Source organism: Argiope bruennichi, chromosome 2 (genome assembly GCF_947563725.1).
Source record: "Argiope bruennichi chromosome 2, qqArgBrue1.1, whole genome shotgun sequence".
NCBI lineage: Eukaryota > Metazoa > Arthropoda > Arachnida > Araneae > Araneidae > Argiope > Argiope bruennichi.
Genome location: NC_079152.1, coordinates 87,920,253 through 87,943,351, shown reverse-complemented (window position 1 = coordinate 87,943,351; position 23,099 = coordinate 87,920,253). Strand labels below are relative to the sequence as shown.

Sequence of the window (23,099 nt, the reverse complement as noted above, 5' to 3'; positions counted from 1 at the left end):
GATGAAATATCATGATTAGTGACAAGGTGAAATGATGGAAAAACAAATAAATACATAATTATAAACTGAAAAAAAATCAATTATAAATTTTTTACCTCAAATCATTTACTTATTTTATTCAAGTGAGCTTAAATATCATAAATAATATCAAGTTTGAAACTTCATAGTAATAAGGCTATTAATTAATTACCTAAAATTAAAGAATTGTAGCAGCAGAAAGAACTTCTCTAAAATTAAATTCATACAGAATATTTGATATATTTCAATTAAATCCTATATTTTTTTATTATAATATCATCAAGATTTAATGTCAGTCATTTTTATGAGAAAGATTGCAAATGATACTAACCAAAGGTGTACAACCTCGCTTATCTTGACTCATGGCATCAACTTCTCTTTCGAGCATAAGAGAAGAGTTTTCATTTCTCCAGTGCAATAAAGTGCAAACAAGACGTGAAAATCCCAAAGCTGCAGCTAAATGCAGTAATGTAAGATCAGAGCAAGTAGTTGTAAGCATGGGTGTCACATCATCATGCCTAGTCCAGCTGCCAGTCATGAATTTCTGACACAAGGTCACTAATCTATCTTCAAAAGATTTTTGTTCATCATTCGCATTCTAAAAGAAAGATAAAAAAAATATATCATACAAAGCATGAATAATAACATAAATAAAAAATATAAACACTAGAAATTTAAAACTCAGCTTAAAAATTACTATTAAAATAGTTAATGATTATTTTAATTTCAATTGCAATAAAATATAGTTTAAAAAAAATTCACAACTACAATAGAAGTTTCAAAAATTAATATTTTAACAGGTTAATCATTTAAAATATATGAATAATAAAAATATTAATTAACAATCTAAGCTAATTAAGATCAGGAATTAAAAAAATAAATACTAAATAATCTGAAATATAGATTCATCTTTAACTTTTTACCTAATTATGAGCTAAAAATATGAAATAAAATTTTTACAATATTTATTGAAAATTTTACAATATTATTAGAATTTACTATTCTTTTTTATTTAAATAAATAAAAACTTCATTTGAAATACATAAAAATCATACAAAAGAAGAAAAAAAATTATTCTAGGAAAAGAAAATAGAATTAAATAAAGTATGAAACAAGATAAAATAAAGCTTGCCTCTATTTTTTATTATAATGCAAGTAATTCTAATACTCATAATTAAACTTTAAAAAATGAAGAATACTGAAATTAAGTATGGCAAAAGAAATCCAAAAGATTACTGTAATAATTACATTTTCACTCTGAAAAATCTAACTGCACTCAAGCAGTAAATAAATCCCACATACATTTTTTTTTTTTAATTGCATCTCTTTAAATCAGAAAATTCACCAACTGTATACAAGCAGGTATGATTATGCCCTCTTTATAAGTCCATAAAATTATTTGAGAAAAAATAACTGACACAGTTCTAAACAATTCAAACTATGAATACTGGTCATGCATTAGATATACATAAAAAAACAAGAGATGATATTTTATAATTTATTAAAAATTAATGTTTGTGCCCTAAATCTAACTCCTGTACAATGAATCTGCGATATAAGAATCCCCAGATTATAATAAATATAATGTAATTATATTTATTATAATCTTTTAATTATAATGTAATTAATTTTAAACGAAAAAAAAAGAAAAGAATATATAATCACAAAAGTAGCAATAGAAATCAGAAAAATTATTGCAAAAATTTGAAAAAAACCTAAACATGAGCAAATAATAGATTAATAGCAATTTTATTTTATTTATTCATTTTCTTTAACAATTAAGTCCCTCTAAATTAGAAAACATTAAAGATAATTATCTATTATATGCATAAATGATTGTACCCCCTTTAAAAATTCAAAAAATCAACAGAACGTTTTGTTGGGAGTATTTTATGTATTTGCAGGATGGTTAGATAGATTCAAGAAGTAGAACAATATTATATGCTGCAAAATTGTTAATTAAGTTGCTTTCCTTCAGATGTCAAAAACTGGTGAAACAAGAATATTTTATTAAGTGTCTTCTAGTTAAACTTTAAAATTGAATAGCAAAAGATGTGTTGGATGAAAGCTCCCCAAACTTAAGAGAATTATTTTTGAATAAGCCAATATGCGTGGTTAGAATCAGAAAGCGGATTTGAATGACAAATCTCAAAATGCTGAAGTACTTTTAAAATGTTTAGCAAAAAAATACTATGGATGACATGCAAAGTAAATAAAAAAACATGGATGACATGCAAATTATTTGAAGCAGATCTGCATCAATGAGACTGTAACCCCCCCCCCCCCCCAAAAAAAAAAAAATCTTTTAAAATACTTGCCCTACCCAACTCTTAAAAATCTTAAATTTATATTTAAAAATTTAAAATTCAAACTTGCCCCCCCACTCCTCAATACAACATCAGTACTGCAATCTACAATCAACAGAATGATCTGCAACCTTAATTGGCATATTTCCTCTCGATGTAGTTTCCCTTTTGAAGCAATTTTAAAGGCTTATCATTGAATCTATTATCATTATTCCAATTTAAGAAAAAAATCTGCAGGAAGAAGGGGATGTATCTTATGTTAATGATACATCCCCTTACTTACATGAATTAAGCTAACAATTAGCTTACCTTATGTTAATCTTAGCTTACACAAATGTTAAGTTAATAATCGTAATGGTGCTAGAAAAACAAAAAATGATTGCATTTTCCTTTAGCAACATTGAATATATTGAATGCTGTATAATTTATTGATTACAACTAATGCACCAAGTGATAAAGTTATAGTTTCTTTCATACAAGAAAAGAATAGTTTGATTGACAATTAATCTTCTGATATGAAAGGTGAAGGTGATGGTGATACAAGTTCAGGCCTTTAATTTCTAATTAGAAAATACTCAATGTTCTTTACAGTAGGAAATATGCATAAAAATGTAATGGACTCTATATTAATTATTGACAAGAAGATAAACAAATTTGTAAATTTAGAAAATTTCATTAAAAAAAATCACTTTCATACTTTCAAGAAATATTTATCATTAAAATTAATTTTTGTTATTAATTTTTTAAAGAATATTACATATTGTAATAATTTATTATAACCCACTACTGATTGTAATTCAGTGCAAATAATTTATTCAACATAGAAATGCGTTCAATGATTAAAGCAAATTTTATACCTTACTCTTTTAGTTTCTCACCATTCATAAATAAATAAATACTTGTAACATTAACTTTACAAGGGGAGATTAAAATTTGGGTATGACTGTATTAATACTCTCTTTTCTAAATAATCTGAGGTTCAATATAATCATTCATATACTTTTGTAAAGAGAAGGGTTTTTCACTTATTCCAGTAATATTAATTTAGAACCAGAAGAGAATGGTCATTGGAATATTCAGAACTTCTGTAAGCTGTTTATCTACACGTTAAATGAATCCTAAACTATTAACCAATAGATTCTTTGGCAGGTGTTTTCTGATCTTAAAACTTCACAGGTATTTTTATTTAATGAGAATGATAAAATCTTACACTCTAAACAGCATTTAGATTTTCGATTTTTAAATATGTTATATATTGGCTTAAACATAACCCATCAATTAATATATGGATAATAGTTTCATTCAAAAACAAGATTTAAGAAAGTTAATCAAGTTAAACATGTATATTTTAAAATTCTAGATATCAGAAAATACATCAGGCTGTATAAAAAAACCATTATTATATAAATGATTCAGAAAAAACTTAAAGATCTAATGAATTCTTAAAATTCAGTCAACAGAAATAACGAAATTAATTGGCCCAAAAGAATTTCTAAAAAAATTTATAGAGAATAATTACAGAAGATATGAGCAATAACACCAAAGAATTTTGGAATAATGTATTTGAGGCCTGTAAAAGCTTTCCAAATTTTTCAATATATATAATTTAAATAAAGCAATTACAAAAGAAAACCATAGCAAACAAAATTAACAAAAATATGATTATGATGAGAATGAGCATAGATTTTAAAAATAAATTATTGAATAAGCTTTTCCTAATATTACCTGGACAACACTATTTGTAGTTAATCCAGCTGCAGAACTGTCTAAGCTAAAAGTCAACTTTGTTTCCATTATTTCTAGTCGTTCCAAAAGGGAAAGCTTTAGAGTACTGTCTGCAAAAATAAAGAAGATTTAGTACCTCATATTTTTTCTCAAAATATATTTTTCATATTCACGTAACTGATAATATATAATTATAGTATTTTCCACTTTTATTTAACAAAAAAAATATGTTCAATATTAAATAATATGTATGCATATGCCCTTCTGTATAAAAAAGTATTTATGCTTATTCTGTATTCTTGATGTAATAACTCTGCTTTCCATTCTTTTTCTCTCACAGTTAATACATATTATTCATTTTCACTTAAGCATGCATGCGTAGCATTTAAAATTTTTAAATACAACTGTTAAGTAATTTCTTGAGCAAGAATGAAAATCTTTTAATATCTGGCATTATTCTTTCAATTATATTTTATATATATATATATATATATATATATATATATATATATATATATATATATATATATATATATATATATATATATGAGAAATGGAGGGTGGGGGGTACAGAATCGGATCATGGTATTTATGACTGCATGGAATCAGAATTCTTTCAAAAGTTATTTTTGGGACATCTGATGAATATGTAAGATAGTGAAAGTTCTAAATTGAACTGAATAATCAAATTCGAATTTGAACATAATTTTTGTTCAGACTAAATGAGATTGATAAATTAAAGAAAAAGGCTGTAAAGAAACATGCTTTTAATTTTATATGTTGATCACACACACACAAAAAAAAACTATTCAAAATTTTACATTATTCATAAATATGAATAGAGTGATAGAAATGAAAGGAATTCCTATCTTAATGAAAATGTAGTAAGTGATTGTCTTCCCCCATAAAGAATGAAGAGAACGGATATCAAGGCATCTACCTATCTAGACATCTAAAATTCGGATATCCAAAGAATAATAAGGTAAATGATCTCTCTCAAATATCTAAAAGGATCATTGAAGAAGTAATATTCAAGAACAGAGAGGATAGTATTTCTTAATAAGACAAGGAGGTCTTCTTGTCTAGGAACAAAAAGCAAATAGCAGCTGGAATAATATCTCTTGCAGCTGTCAATTCGAAATATATTTCATTCTTGGAGCTAAAATAAAAGAGCACAAACAACAAATAAATATTCGATGCTGCAATTTATTGGGTTTTTTCTCCCTCATACCTTTTTTTGAAAAGTATGAAGAATAGGTTTACATTTGAATGATACAACAGGATAGATTTGCCTTACAGAAACAAATAAGAATGAAGAAAATTAATTTTAAGCATAATAGAGGACACATATCTACAGGAAGGGAAAAGAATAACTAGCAGTAAGAAATGATGTTTTAGTGCATACCAAAGACTAAGTAAATAGAATAGAGATATAAAATAGATAGTGTATATAGAATAAGAGATATAATAAATAAACTTTAAACCAAATAAATTATTTAAAAAAAAACTTCTGAAAAATTATTTTATCTTGATTAATTATTAATCATTTTATTCAGAGCCAAGCAAAGCAATGTTTGGCAAAATTAAATTTACAAGTGGCAGAAGATAGGAGATTTTATAGTTAGAAATTTCCAATGTTTTAAAAATGTTAATCATTAATAAGAATTTCAAAAAAACACCATTCATTAGAATGATTGAACAAACAGGATACCTTCAACTGAAAACCAATCTTCAGATTTCACATTTGTAGTAGATTGTCTCTGTCTGTACTCAAAGAACACAGAATTCGATATAACAAACCCCTCACATGCAACTTGGAGTGTCACTAGTCCTGTTTCATGAGCTAAAAAAATTATAAGAAATAATATAATTCTGTGATACAATTTTAATTAAAATCCTAATTACAACATTAAAATCACATACATTTATCGATTTAAAAAAATGAAATTCATATCTAAATGTTTCAATCCAATATTTTTAATACTTTATATTTCAGAAATTCTGCTTTCCCTCTCTTGGACGTTTTTAATCAACAAAAGAGAAATAAACAACAGATAAGAACAATGCTTTTCTGAATTTTTTTGTTAAACATATTTTCCTTTTAGCTATGTATTTCTGATATTGAATTTCATTTTCTTTTTAAATCGATGTTTGAATTCGGTACACTCATGCTTCAATATACCGCTTAATAAAAAATAAACATCTCCCCTACCATCTCTCATTTCATTCTCATTTTGGTAAAACCAGTCAAATCCTGCATGCTCACGCATGTGGAGCGTTTGTATATCTGAAAACAGACAGTACTTTCCAACTTACAAAAAATAAAAAACATTATAATATTTTTATTAAATATTTTGTTTAAGGTAAAATGACCATAAAAGCAATTTTTTAAAAAATGCATATGCACTTCTATCACACAGAGAAAAAATTATAGGAAGCAAGTGCATAAATTTTTTTCCATCATAAAAGATAAAGATATATTCAAAACCCAAACAACTGACCAAAGTTATACAATGGGAATATCTCTATATTATCTATCTATCTATCTATATTGATATATAACTACACCTGCAAAACATAATAACAGAAATCCAAATCCTATATTGTTCCAAATTTAATTATAACATTGTAAATATTGTATTATGCAATGAACTAGAACTGTTCAATTATGTATATTTAGCTACCGTATATTTCCGATTATAAGCCTGGCTATATAAAAGTCGAGAGGACGTTTTTTCATTTACCAAAACTTCACAACTAGTATGTATGCCGCAATTAAAAAAATAATAATAATCTTGCGCCTTTCACACTTGTCGCCGTAAGAGCGAAAATATTGCCAAGTAGATAAAACAGAATATTTTACAATCAAGATGCTAAAAAATAAAACACCTGATGACAATGACAATTATATTATGACAAATTATAGATTCTCCTCCGAGGCAAGCAAGCAGTAAAAAGAAATAATTTATAAAATAAAACAAATTATTTTATATAAAAATGTAACTCATAAAATTTTTAATTAAATTTTCTAAAACTTAAGAAAGCAAATTGTAGAAATACAATATGTTGTATTTGGTACTATTTTTCGATAGTGTTCGGCTAACGAAAACACACTAAAGGCCTTGCGTGTGTGCGTGCTTGTTTGATTAAGGATTTGTATATAGCCCCCCCCCCCCCGTCAATTTAGCTTTAAAAAAGTTCTGAAAATTCTCAGATGATGTACGGAAATATACGGTAATCAAAGTCTGATATAATTTACAATACTGAATCGTAAATGTTTTAAAAGACGAATAGAATACCATTACGTAATTAGTTCAAGCATCATATGCTAAAAATTTAATTTTAAAAACCCACTAACACTCATTCAAGAATTTAAATACAAAAAATAAAAATTTAAATCTCACTAAATAAATTTAAATGCTTACCTGGGCTATAACACCTAAGAACCCCACTTTGGACTAAAGTAGTTGGCACACTAACCCCATCAAACAGGATGGTATAAGGGGATGAGGATGAATACCAAGGTCCTGTTACAAGGACCTTAACACCACCCTGTAGAATGGAAGAAAAAATGATAGGTTTTATTCATCAAATTCAAAAACTAAGAAGGGAAGGCAGCCGTTAACTAAACACAAGCGGAAAAAAAAATTGGGAGACAAAATGTTTGCACATAGTTTACACTTTAACATTATATTAAAAACTAAATTTCTCATCAAATGCAATGACAAGATTCAATGTCAATGTCTAAATACTAAATTTTCCAATAAATATAAAGAATATTCCTTAAGAATATTTTTGCAGTTTGAAGTAAAAAAAGATGCTATGATTATATGAGTGTACATGCATCAATAGAAAAAAATATTCAGAAGTTAATGATTCTTAAGCTACATATCATTTCATAACAGGAAATCTATTAGAATGTAATCAAAACAGAATTGGTCTCATAGCGTGTATAAGATTTTCGATTCATATCTTTAAAAAAAGAAAGACCAATTAGCAGTTTGTAACATTGCGATATAATAAAATCAAAAGGCAAAATGGTTGATAATTTAGAACATCAACGGCAGATAGTGACACATTATAATTAATTGTTACAAAAGATGTTACCATGCCAAAAAGTTATCATTTTTTATGAACTATGGTGAAAAATCTCATATTTTAATTTACTCAAATAAAACATTGCTGATAGAAAATGAGATTTTTCAGCGATTTTTAATGTAGTGAATTACACTGATTTAATTGCATCTTTTGGTCTGATAATGTCAGGAATTTGTGTGCTTATGAAACATTGCATCTTTGGAAGTTTCCTTTCACAAGCTGCATTCTTATTAAATCTGATATTTTAAAATTAGCAATACTGCTGCACTAAAAACTATTTTTCAATCAAACTCTTCCACCATCCACCTCTACATTGGAAGTACAATAAAATTGACTGAAAGGAAGACTCGAAATTTTGTTTTGATTTGTGACAATATACAGGGTTAGCAATAAATCAGTTACCTACTTCAGAGGGCTCTAAAATACGTTCTATTGATCCAAATGAGATAAAATTTGAATTACAGATTGTTGAGATAATGCGCTTTACATTTATTAAATAAAAAAATTAGTACAAAAATTCACCGTTAAGTGACGTTGTGATACACAAAAAACTATTTAATATGGTTTATAATTGTTAAATAAAGTAAAATTTAAATTGTTCAACATGTCCTCTTCATTTTCAACAATACGTTCTAATCGGCGAAACATATTTTCTATAGATGACCGAAGTGAGTCTGCAGGAATATTAAGAATATGGCGCCGAATGTTGCTAGATGTAGAGATGATGGCCTTTGACGGTAGATATTGTCCTTCAAATAACCCCACAACCAAAAGTCGCAAGGAGTGATGTCCGGCGAGCGATGTGACCATGCTGTTGGTAAACGGCAGCTGATAACTCATGCTTCTGTGAAATGCTATATTAACAATCGCTTTACACGACAATCAATATGAGGTGGGGCACCATCCTGCATGAAAATAGTGCCTAGAAGGCATTCATGCTGTAGAAGAGATGAGATTACAAAATCCCTTAGCATATCATGGCACCGTTGTCCCGTGACAAAAAGGTTTGAATTCCATTTGAAGTTGTCTCTTCAAAGAAATACGTCCAATGATAAAGGTAGCTATAAAATCACACCATACTGTCACTTTTTCATGATGCAAGGATTATTCCTGGATAACGTGAGGGTTTTCCACGGCTCAAATTCAACAGTTGTGGGTGTTAACTTGCCCAGTGAGGTAAAAGTGGGCCTCATCACTCCACAGAATGTTCCATGGCCAAGTTGTGCCAACCACCATTCGAGCAAGGAACTGGAGTGCAAAAGTTTTACAGACTTCTAAGTCCTCGTCTTGCAACAGGTGCACAGACTTGATTTTGTATCGATAAAAATATAAAATCTGCAGTACGATTTTTCGTACAGTTGAATACGGTATATCCAGAACACGGGAAACAACTGGCAAACTCACACTATTATGCGGCGACTGACTGCTGGCTTCAGCGACTGCGGTCGCAAAATTTCCGACGCTGGAAGACAGGATTTTTTCCCCGTTCTCTACCTGGAAGAATGCCAAGTTGCCCAGTTTTTTTCAAATTTCTGCATCATCTTGCGTAGGACACTTGGAGACATGGGGCCTCTTCATATCTGCTTCATACGACGAAATTCCTTTAGAGCTACAACGGAGTTTTGTTGACTCTGGTAGAACAATATCATCAGTAGCGTTTTTTCTTGCAACATAGGCATGATGAAAAGAGAAGAAACTAATGTCCGTGCAGAATGCGCCTTCTTTTTATCCAAAGAAAAATGGTAATAGACATGCGCTGTAACGCAAATTATATTTCATACTTTCAATATATGCAAATAAATGCCATTTGTGTTACAGCGCCATCCACTGGTGAATTTTTGTACTATTTTTTTTTATTTAATAAATGTAAAGCGCATTATCTCAATAATCTGTAATTCAAATTTTATCTCATTTGGATCAATAGAACGTATTTTAGAGCCCTCTGAAGTGGTAACTTATTTCTTGCTACCCCTGCATACAAAGAGACATTTTGATTTGAGATTGATAAAGTGTTAGACTTCTCTATAATCTAACACTTCATCAAACCATAATTTTCAGATGGAAAAATGGAGAGTATAAAAAAGGAAACAAATTACTGCATGTCAATGTAAGTGACATTGTCATAATGTAAATAAGAGGCTGCAGTTCACATTGCGTGTTATTTATTATATAAAGAATAATCTTCAGTATAATTTTTTAATTAAAAGAAATTCCTGGGACAACAGACATGCTTTAAATCATAATATGTTAAACACATGCTTTAAAGCTTAAATATCAAACACTTATAAATATTTGTATCTCGTGAAATAAATACAGGCTTTATGAATTTTGCTTTCTGATGTCAGCGAATAAAGTTACGGATAATTTTTTGCCCAATATATCGATTTCAATCATAAAAAATACTTTTAATACCTTTTATTAATTTCCTCGATCTAATAGTTGAAGGCATAGAGAGTTTCTGAGAGATTGTCGTTGTAGTTACATAACTACCTTAAAATTTTTACATTGTGTTCTGCATTGCTCAAATTTCCTCATCGTTTCCTCCCCCCCTCAAAATTTTAATGTATTTGTATCAACTAAAGTGCTTCATTACCTAAAAAGTTTAGAGTAATACATGTTTCAAACAAAAGCTTGTATATGTTTCGGATACAGTTATAAATTGTGATAAAAGCTTGAGGTCTAAACATAGTAAAAGACTATGCGACTTAATGAATCTAGCAGAAAATTCTGAAATTAATCACTGAAACAGAGGCATGGCGTACTAATTAGTGTTAAAATTCTAGGACACATCACATAGGTAGTATAAAATAATTTACAAATATAAATGGTGTAAATATGGTATATTCACCAGAATTGCATTATTATCTAGATGGCAAAGTTGGAAAGGCATAAAATACAAAATACAATTGCCGTGCTATTCCGCGAAACTCGATATTAACTGACTAAGTGTAATAATCTTGAAATATTTAATACCTATGACAACTCTTCCCAAAATTTCCAAACTAAACTGAGTTTCCAATCTGCACTGAATTCGACAGAATACAAAATTTTCCATTCAATAATTTGAGGATGTTTATTTGTAATAAAGTTTAAATAATCCTTGAATAAAGCTAGCTGTTAAAAATCTGGATTATCTCTGATCTGATTATGTTATGAATTTAAAAATAATACAATAATAGTAAACATCAGAAAATGCAAACCTGTGAGAAGACAGGTTGCTTGCTATAATAAATGATATATTTGTCTACTCCAAATTCCGAATGAAATTTTCATATTACTGGGCATTTCCTGCAAAAAATTCTGTGAAATACAAGAAACATTTCGAGGGCACCAAATGAACACATATATGACTTAAATAGCATTAAAATTTTAAAATTGCTTAAGAAGGAAGAAAAACTGAATTGCAAAACAGTTTAAGAGTAAACACTAGAATATCATTTGAAAAAGATATTCTTGAAATCCATTTGCATATAATTATAAAATTTCAGATGCACTAACATCCAAATGTAAATAACATTTTATAAAACTGATCAGCATGCTGGATTGCTGGTTCATTATAAAAATGCGTCCATCAAAAGCCCATGTAACGAGAAATAGAGGTTCATCTAGAACAATTAACTTCTAAAAAAATAATCTTTGTAAGAAATGTCACTTTTTACAATATAATAGATTTACAATATAATTTTGCATCGATAGATATACTGAAGGACAGAGAAATGTCCCGTTTGACAAATTTCGACCAAAATTCGATAAATATCTGCATATTCAATGGAAAAATTTCCACCTGTCAAGTTTTTTTTTTTTTTTTTTTTTTTTTTTTTAGTTTGTGGAAAGATAGATATAATTTCAAAAGCATGCTTTTCGAGTACACTTACAGAAATTTCGATGTCAATTTTTATAACGATCAAAATTTGTGCTATACTAACATAAGTGTAAGAAAGAGTAATTAGATATTCTGAAGATACGGCTCCTACAAAGAATGAGTCAAAAATTAAATTAACCGTCTCAAAACAGAAGTCTTTGAAAGCCAGGTTTATATAATTGGACTCCAACTTTATTACAATGGAACAGCAAGATGGTTAATACGAACTCCACATTACCAACTCCACTCTAATATCCTTCTGTCAGACGGTCAAAACGATCTTGCCTTCAATTTAAGGTATAATTTACAGAACAATTGAATTAAATAGGTAATGCTTTAAAAGATATAATTTTTCATGAATGAATTTACTTTTTATTATAAAATCGTGTATTATTTCTAGATTTTTGGAATGAAAAGAAAATACGTTAAAACACAATAATATGCAATGAATAAACGTCAAAAAGAATATACAAAAATATTATTTTTCCAAAAAACGGCATGTTTAAACTAATTATATAATCAGATTTCATTTATTCGAATACTAAATTTATCCGAAATTTCATATGACAGTAAAAACAATAAAAAATATTAAAAATCTTCTGTGCGTACTGCATATATATATATATATATATATATATATATATATATATATATACTGAACATGGTTTTTTAAAAAAAATTCCTGGGTGAGTGTGTTTGATGCATGCAATTGCAATTGCTGTTATATCAAGTTCAAAACTAATATGAAGACGTTATAGAAATTAAACTAATAATACGTTTAAGTAAAACTTACTCTTAGAAAGCAAATTTTTCAAAGGAAAAAAAAATTACTTTAGAAGATTACAAAAAAAATATCATTGATTTTTTTTTCAATAGAAGGAAACTAAAAATAGCAAAATCTTCAATAGCAGAAAACAGATTTTCTTTTATTTCAATAATTAATAGTTTCAATAATTAAACAACTAAACATAAAAAAATGTTTAGGCTCCTCAATAATTCGAAAATTTATAATTTCGTAATAATTGTGTAAGGGAGATGGGGGTTGCGTGTATTTTCCTTACAAATTTCAAATTTAATTCCATCTTTTCTATGAGACTGCCCGGAATAAACTATTAGTTTTAAAGTGTAAATGCACTAATTTTCATTTTAGCGAATGAACTAATATTATTTAATATTGCAAATCCTATTTAACTGATTCAAGCAGTAACTTTAGAAAACTTTCATTCCACAAAAACAGCAATATAAAATGGAATCAAAAATTCTTTTTAAAAAATTTGTTATACATTTTTTTTTCAGCGAGCATGTGTGTGTGGGAGCGTCGATATTGCAATTCGAGTTATATCCATTCAAAAATTATTCTGAAAAATTACAATACTTCAATCAATAATGCATTTAAATAAAAATTACTTTTTGAAGGCATGTATATTTCTTAGAAGAAAAATATTTTAGAAGACTACAAAAAATTTCATTGATGGAAATTTCAATGGTAAAAACCAAAAATTCATTCATTTCAAAATGAATGAAAACAAAACAAACTGATTCTTCTATTCTTTACGAATAATTTTTAAAAAGTTTACAATTAAATAACTAATAAACATTAAAAAATCGTAATTCCTAAAAAATCGTAAGTTTCTAAATGATTAAAAAATATTCAGAATCCATAATTTTACTAAAGCTTTGAGCGCGATTGTGTGTGTATATGTGTATATGCGTATTTGCGTGCAGGTACTGGCAAAATTTATTCTAAAATTTAATTCCTTACTTCTTTTCAATGAGACTGTTCGTGATGTGAATATTAATTTTAAAGATAAATTGCATTAATTTTTATTTCACTAAAAGATTTAAATTTATATAATACATAGTTTCGCATGCTTACAATTAAATCTACCAAGATTCCTTTCTACACAAAAATAATATAACAGAAATTCATTAATTGCATAATTTGAAATTTAATATATTCGTCTAGGGATACGAGAATTCTAATGTTTCTCGCAATAAGTGTTAGCAACGGGAAATTGAGTGGGCACATTTTGCAGTGAATACAAAGCAATCATTTAAATGCGCTGTTTTATATGAAACATTTAACAAAAATCATCGGATTCTAATGAGCTAATAACTGAAGATATTTTCATCTTTCGTACATGTAAAGATTAATCATTATTTAAGAATGACATCCTTTGAACTGCTGCTTTTCGTGGTTATGAAAACTGCTGTTCCTGAAAGTGAAAAGCGTTAAAAAAAGACCAATAGATTTCCAGATACTTTGTAAAACCAAAAAGGAAAAATAACGCTGAAATATTTCAAACCGAGTTAGATAACATTAGGTCGTTCAACTACTATAAAAAGATAAATTGCGCAGTTTCTTTCTTCTAACCAAGCCAAATCATGACAGAAGATGCGTTGCAATCCTTACTACTGTTTGATAACAGCAATGAAAGACAAGAACGCTTGCAATTATATTTTGAAAATTTAGAAAATTACAACGTATTAGAGTTTTAAAAAATTATAAATAATCCAGGATACAAAAATGCACGTACACAGATTTAAGATCGTATATACATATGAATTTTCGAACAATTCAACAAACAAAGCAAAGAGTAATTAAAAAATTATTAACACTTTTTTTATATGCATTTAGAAAGAGCTGATAAAACTTAATGCAGTTTTTTTTAAAAAAATTATTGTCAATCTATATAAAAAAAATTCTATATTTAAAATATTTTTTTGAATTCTTTGAACTATTTTTGCATCTAAAAGATGTGTAGAAATACGCATAATGGCTGTTAACTGATAAAATGGAGACCGTGGTCTTTGTTTATTTGTCTGTTTATTATCAGCATTAGTTGTCATTGACCAAGAAGGAAATAGAATGCTATCAGTATTAGAATATAGTATTAAAGTTTGTATTTACAAGCCCTTAGATGTGATATATTTTTTCTCATTCAGCGTACACAATTAAAGCACAGTTGGGTGTTTTCTTTTTTGCGGTTTTATGAAATAATTAAAAAAAAGGCTTCCAAAAGATGAAATTTATAATCCTTCAATTTAAGAATAATCCTCCATTATTTAGGATATTTTGTCAAAGTAAATCCAGTGCACATGGAGCTAAGTACTAAAAAATATGTAAAGACAAATTCCGTAAACCGTAAATATATTGTAACGAAAAATGTATTCGGTGAGTGTACGGTGAGAAATACAGCAAGTTTGATAACAAATAACGAAGCTTTATTCCACACGAAACAAATAGCAAAAAATTGCAGAAACCAACAAAATATAAGCAAGTGACAAATCATATGTTAAATAATAGCACAGCACAATAGCGCTCAAATTGCAGCTAGAAAACTTGCTCTGGGATCACATGCTAAAGAGAAAACTTATTTGAATAATTTATTGAGTATTTAAGGTGCTAGAAGAAAGGTTGTATCTGAAGTTTTGATAGAAATATCGCCATAATTTTTGTATTTTTCATAAACTTTTTTGTTGTTGTTGTTGTCAGCGCTGCCAAATTCGTAACCAAATAGTCACAACGGTCATGTACCATTGTTCTGTCATCCAATCAGCATCCATTGCAATGCATATAAACCTCTCTTCCTTACTATGAGGCAAATTGTGCAGGATAGCAATATTACAAATTCGTAACAATATATTTATGACTAGGTATCAAGAAATTTAACTGATTCCTTAAAAGTTTCGAAATAATACAGTTCAAATCAGATTTAAAAAAACATCGATCGAAGATTTTTTTCAAACTATTAAACGCATATTCTCAACAAAGCCGATGATATATAAATTAAATTAAATAAATGAAAGAAAAAAATTACAAAAGTCCTAGTGTATCTACTCATTTAGTTTATCGTACACTCCTACCCTTGATTATACACTATAATCAAACAATTCCGCAGATAAATATCAATATTCAAGATAGAAATATCAAATTAAACTAACAGTTTACAGAAATAGGATAAAACAGTTCAATGTAATCAAATATTCAAGACAAAATCTGTTTCTTAAGTATTTTCTGAGATTTTGTTGATGTTCCCAATGCCTTGTAGCATCAAGTTTTTCTATATCGGGTACTCCCATCGTGGAAATGTCTTTATAAACATCGATGGAGTGAGAGAAATGAGGTCATTAGGATCCTCAGAAAAATATATAGGATGTCTTAAGTTGGTGATTGCTTCACAACCATATAAGATACCGATCGTTTCTCCATAATACAAACAGACCTTCCTCAAAATTATTTTAAGAAGTTTCTGAATATTTGTACCATTCGCTCCCAAAAACCACCTCACTAAGGAACAGAAAAGAATAAGAATTTCCACATTATTCTTTGGATGGAAATTTCTTGGTGATAAATTCTATTCAAGTATCGATTTTCATTTTTTTTTCATGTAAGAAATTTCAAATATTTCCTATTTTATTCGGCAACAAATATCTTAGCCGATTTTTTTTAATGTCTGACACAACACTAATTTTCTTGAAAATCAAAATTATTGATGGTATCTATAACAGATTTGATCCTTCCATCGAACAGTTATTCAGTGATAAATTTCCTCTTGACTTGCAGGAAGTGTCCAAGACTTTTGTAGTGGTAGTGGACCTTTGCAATGGAATTGAGCTTAAACACTCCTCGAGAGGAAGATAATGATCACGATCTTCAAAAGACTTTTCTATAAAACCTTCTTTCTGCCATTTTTTAAAAACAGAATCGTAGGTTTCAAACAAGTTATTTTTAATCATCTTCTAAGCCTTGCCATAAAAATTAGCATAAACAAATGAAAAAAAAATTACAAAAGTTCTAGTGCGTCATCTTGCTTATTGGTTTGCCGTACAATATTTACAATGGATGATTTCAGAAACTTTGCCAAAAGAAACTTGAAGAATATTAACAAAAATTTAACAAGAAAAACATTTCAAAATTTAAACAATGTAATTTGATAACTTTCACTTCTAGAATTTTTATACGATGCACGAAATCTGTATCCAAAAATATTCTTTAAAATTTTTCCCCCTGAAATTTGATTAGAAATCATTTCAAAGCAACTAAAAAAATTAAAACTAATATATTAATAAATTAATCATTGATCCAGTTAGATATGAAGTCTAGACACCTTATAATCTATACAAATCAATTTTAAATGTCAAAAATTAGGCAATACGGTATTGTTACGTTAAATATATTTCCAATAACTAATTCATGATCTTTTAAGTCTAATCTTAAACCTAATCTAAGATCTTAAGCCTTCCTTTGTCAATATCAAATTTACCACTCAGACTGGACAAATCATTTGTCATGCAAATGATATGACATATTCGATATTGTAGTAACAAAACTAATTATTAAATCAGACTTTTAAAGATACAGAATGCTAACATCAAATTAGCTAATAGCAGAATTCATTAATGTTAAACAGGTTATGTAAACATCTAGTCTCATCACTTAGAATATTTATGAGATATTTATTTGGCTGCTTAGATATTGAATATTTTTTTAGTGATGATAATTACTAGTCGGATGTTTCGAAAGACGTCAGTATGAAAGAGTTGCGCACGATTCATTAATGGAATTATCAACACAGTACCTATGTATCTTTAGTTATTTGATTAAAAATGACCATATTTTTATTAAAGTTACATGCTCCCGGTTATCTATATATTAGTTGATAAACCTTTCGTGTCTCAGGATAAAAATATTTTCCAATCTTAAAGATCTACAGCATAATATTTTAAAAAAACAGTCTTCGCTGCAACATCTTTAATTATTTTGTTCGCCTTTCTCGTGTAGTGTCCCGTCCGCAAATAGTTAAATTCCTCTCTTCTTTTAATTTTGTTATTTAAAACCACTTGACACGAGTCTAGTAACTTTAGGGATTCCATTTTTTTCCCTTTTCTATAATAGTTATGACAATAACAGTTCTCTATTGTAATGATTTTTACAGCCATGATAGGAAGTATCGCTCTCCTCTTGTTAGTATTTATGTGCCTGATCTCAAAAATATAACAGAGTTCTTTCCCTCAATCTTTCATTTTAGTAGCATTGGGACTCAGCATTCTTAGGTGTTTTTAAACATTGATTATGATTTTTAAGAAATTCAAAATAAAAAAGAAATACTGATCAGTAATTAAAAATTTTAAGTTTATAAACGTAATTTGCTCAAGAAGTGAATCAATATTCAATAGACAAAGGATTTATGATATCTAAGGTGTTTCCAACGGCACTTCACTTTACAGTTTCTTTAAATATATTAGACTTATTTTATAAAATAAAAGTCTAATTTTTTCCATCCTTATAATATGATATCATACAAAAAATATAGTGATAAAAAAAATGGACAATAAATTTCAAGGAAACCCCAATTCCTTTCTGAAAATTTATATAACGTGCTTTCAAAAAAAAAAAATTCAGAAAACAGTCTCAGATGAAGAACTATTCCTTGAAAAATGTTCTTTAAACAAGGAAAATCTGCCATTGAATCAAGATGAATGATTCTTTAAAGTATTATTCTTGTAAATGTGGGTATTCATTTAACAATCATAAAAATAAGACAGACTGGTTGTGATGTTTACGTTTCCGTTCAACCGATTTACGTTCTTTGGTGAATCTATTAAAAAGGGATCATTGGCAATTGAGGGAAAACAAAAGATTGAAAAAACTCTAACTGGGAGATTTGAGTATATAATAAATAAATGCATTTGTTATAACCTGGGTATAATTAATGTATAATAATTAGAAAAAATATACTATCTGAAGGATATGAGTGCATAATAAACGCATTAGTTATACCATAGCGTCATTATAATAGGCGAGCAATGAGATGAATGGAAAATTATTAACCTTTTTGAAGATTTAACTTTTATTTCGAAATTACAGAACAGTAGACACCCAGGCCGGAACTACATCAATCCGGCTCCTCTTATAGTTCAACGTTTTCAAAAGCGCGCATTTGAAAGATAAAACAAGTCACTGCAGGCAAATTTCTTTTATCTTAATACGACGACAAGTCATTCAAGGAGACTAGTTGATTCTCTGGGAGTAATGCACATTAATGTCGTTTTGTCTTATGTGGCATAAATTTATATGGCAAAATAATAGATATAATTGAAAATAGCATTTTTTTAAATTTTAAGATGATGTAAAAATCATTTTTGTGTTGTAATACTTTCGGAAATTAAGTAGAACCCCCCTCCAAGATTTCTCTTAATTTTTAATTAAAAAAAATTCCAATTAAAATTTCAAAATTATTTCAAGTTGTTGTATACGTACTCTTCCACCAATATATATATATATATATATATATATATATATATATATATATATTTTAATTCCAATTTAATTAATTTCCAAGATTTTATCTTAATTTAGCTCATAGTAACTTCATTCTAAAAATATTCTCTTATTTCGTGATCCAATTCCACTTTCGGTTTAATTAATTCCTCTGTAAAACTAATGCGCCATCAGAACTACGTATCAAATGAAAGTGATACTTCCGTTGCCCTTGTCAAAGGTCAACATATGTATTCCATTGGCGCGTGGCCGGAAATCCCATGTTATATAAGGCTAATGATCATTTGTTTCATCCCTTTTTGCCTTTTTTCTTACTTCTGCTTTTGTGCCCCGCTGCGCCTTCTTGTAAATAATCATGCTTGCCACTCGGAAGAGAATAAAACGAAATTAAAAATACAACGTCTCGTCTTTGTCTACAAACCTGCCTTCTGCTGCAGACAAATATTTATATTATATATATATATATATATATATATATATATATATATATATGTCAAGGTAGCACAGAATTAAACAATCTATCGACACACATACATTTATCTTTATTATAAGTAAAGTTAATATATTTATCCATAAATGTCGTACATTTTGTAATATAATTGTAGAATAAAATTTAAGTTTTGCTATTAAAATGCATTTTTTTAAAATGAACTTCTATTCATTCACTACGTTTGCAAATCCCGCAATAGACAGACTTAATATGACAGATTACTAAAAGCCCATTGCATGTGATAATGAAGAAATATATATATATTTTTAATTATTGTAAGGGAACAAAAATTTTTTTATTAAATTTACATTAACAACTAATGAAGATAGAAAATACACGAAACTAGGAAATTCTGCTTTCAAAGGAAATTGATCGATAAGAATGTTCAAAAATTCCAAATAATGAATGATTGTAAAGCATTAGGGCTTCGAAATTTGATGTTCTTAACATAATTTTTTACAAAAATTCCATAACATAGCAACAGCTATAAGAAAAGCAATTTGAACTCACCTCAGTATAACACCAGTCGGGAGAATAATCAGTGATGTTTGCAGTCCCTTCTCTGTAATCCATCGCTGAATGATTAGTCTTGGCAGCAAAAGAACTGTTACTCACAGGTGTCGAAGAACTGCTACTGGACAAGCCACTGCTAGGTGCAAGGTCCGGATTCAGATCATCGAGGTTAGGGAGATCACTCAAAATATCAAACGTATCCATGTTAAAGACTTCTTCATCTGGTGTTGATATATCATTGTCAATGAAGTCCATAGGATTCAAGTCTACTATCACATTATCAGCTGGATGTGGAGATTCGATTTTCACCGAGATATGCGGGTTTGAATCTTGAACCACGTATTTGGGCGGAGGCATGTTGGCTAGCAGAGTGCGCTGAATATCATCCTGCGACATGGCCAAAGAGTCTTCAAAAAGATTCAGAGGCAAATCTTTTGTCTCAGAAGACAATTCGTCCATGACACTACATAAATCAGGATCTTTGCTCGTCGGCACGTTCGAAAAATGAACGTCTCTTTTCAAAGCACATTCTAAGCCCTCTTCGACTTCTGCTTTCACATTCTGTGACTGCTTTTTAACAGGCTTTATTGTGTTGGTACCATCTGATGTGTCCATAGCATTGTGCAAGGTATGAGTGGTTATACTTCTGACAGTGGTTGCAGCATTGGTGTCCTGTCCACAAAGAAAAGTGACGGGTGTAACGGATGCAGATGTTAATCCAACACTGGATGCTGCTGCAGCACTGTTTAGAATTAAGAGTCCTCCACCACCCTGAAGCTGTGACAAATTCAGAATTAAAGATGTGGCAGCAGCTGAACCGGCACTGGATCCATGATTTCCTGCAGTTATGGCAACTTCATGTTTCCCATCCTGTAGGATAGGACGGCATGGGGCCAATATGACACTTCCTGGACGTGGAGTGACTCCTGAAACAGCTACAGTTGCAGCAACGGTCGTCCTTTTCATTGGAGTTTCCTCGGATTTTACTGATGTTGTATGAGTTGTTAGAACTGTGGTAGCTGTGGATGAAGCTGGTGCGGAAGTTGTGGTGGATAATGTAGTGGAGTTTGCAGAAGCTGTGCTCACGGCAGCTAAGACACCTCGGGAATGGGTTTTAGGAGATATGATTCGGTGAAAAGTGTGAGAACATTTCTTATCATTTCCTGGTGCACTTCCTTTGGGAGCATTGTCACATGCACATTCATGTGTTCGTGCATTAGATTTTGCTCGCTGTTTTTCCATCAACTGTTGCACAATAGCTTCAACAGTTTCAGCAGTCTTTAAAGAAACCAAAATTTGAAAAGATAATAATGCATTAGAATCATGGAAAAATATATCAAAATGTCAAATGAAACAGATAATGAAGATATAAACACTTACTGAGATTTCTAATTCATTGTTCAGATCTGGCTCGTTCTCACTATAAACTGTTAAAAAATAAGAAATAATTTGTATTTTATTTAGTACAAAAATGCAATGAATTAAAATTTGCATTAATCATTTGCATAATTATGATTAAGAAATCAGTATACATAAAAAAATTTTGGTGGCAAAGAAATTCTGCAATTTGACTTCATTTCTAAGATAGTATAATACTTAAAAAATCAAATATACCAGTGATGTTGAAATACAAGTGAGTATACAGTGAAAAGTTGAACAACCAAAATAAAATAAGTAGTACACTACACATAAATTCAAATAAACTACTTCAAAGAATATATGAAGTAGAAAAATTTATGCAGAATAAATAAAAATATCAAAGAAAGGATTTTTTTTATTTAATATAAATAAAACAGAATTTTGCTTTCACACAAGAAAAATAAATGTATGATTCAATTGGAAATATAAAAAAATTTCAGAACTTAGTTATCTCAAAAAATGTAAGCATATAAAAAGTGGACACATATGCAATGCTTCAAAATGCATTTTTTTTTTAAATTTAGTTTTGGTTGTTTTTGTTCATCAGAAATAAATACATTTATATATTATATTTTTTCAAAACTAATTATTTAATTTTATAAAGAGTTTGTTGTGTAATTAATTGGAATTAGCTAAATTTTATATACCAAATTATGCACATGTTTAATTTCCAACAGTAAATTCTTAATCTATTAAATGATAATTCTCTATTGCATAACTGTATTAAATCAGATTTACAAAATCCTTCATTTGATAACATTAATATCCAGAACTCTTCTTGACATCAAACTTATTACTTATACTGCACCAATTTTTAAATAAAATATATCCCAACATGCAACATTGAAAAAAGAAACATTAAATGTTGATTTAAAAAAAACTACAAAAGGACTACTTTACTAAGAAATATTCTATCAAACTATAAAAAATAAGACATATGATAAACTAGGTTTTTCAATAAATAAAATACACAAAATTGATAGAGAAATATTTAAAATATGGAACTAATAATTATTAAAGATTTGAAAGGAGATGGGGAATTGAGTTACAAGCAACAAAATCAAAACTTATTTATACTTATCAAAGAATGGAGAAAATATTTTACTCTAATAATCCCATATGGGTTTATTACATGTAATTTTTCAAGTGAACAACAATATGCATAATGAATAAGAAAATTAGAATTGTAACAAAAATTTAAATTCCTTACACATTGGTTTAAGTTGGGAAACCAATTCCTCCTTTGTCCATTCCTTTTTGTCAGCACAGTAACTGAGACTCGGTGTAACCAAAAGTTTATTGTCGTCACTATATGGAACATTTAGGTAGTGAACTAAAACTATGTCCGGATTCTAAATAGGAAAAGAAATAGATTCATCAGTT

At 28.7% G+C, this 23,099-nt stretch overlaps 1 protein-coding gene across 4 annotated transcripts in view; it reads right to left on the bottom strand.

Annotated features, from left to right (window-relative positions):
* Positions 1-23,099, bottom strand: part of LOC129960015 (calmodulin-binding transcription activator 1-like) — a 149,017-nt gene that overhangs the window by 18,663 nt on the left and 107,255 nt on the right. For 3 of the 4 annotated variants that reach the window (XM_056073044.1, XM_056073021.1, XM_056073035.1), the window contains 7 exons: positions 22,927-23,068; positions 21,678-21,724; positions 20,295-21,587; positions 7,475-7,601; positions 5,761-5,892; positions 4,050-4,159; positions 350-616 (listed from right to left, as the gene is read on the bottom strand). In XM_056073044.1, the coding sequence (XP_055929019.1) occupies positions 350-616; positions 4,050-4,159; positions 5,761-5,892; positions 7,475-7,601; positions 20,295-21,587; positions 21,678-21,724; positions 22,927-23,068 (2,118 nt within the window). The remainder of the gene's footprint in view (positions 1-349; positions 617-4,049; positions 4,160-5,760; positions 5,893-7,474; positions 7,602-20,294; positions 21,588-21,677; positions 21,725-22,926; positions 23,069-23,099) is intronic. The other variant, XM_056073027.1, reaches the window with a different exon arrangement.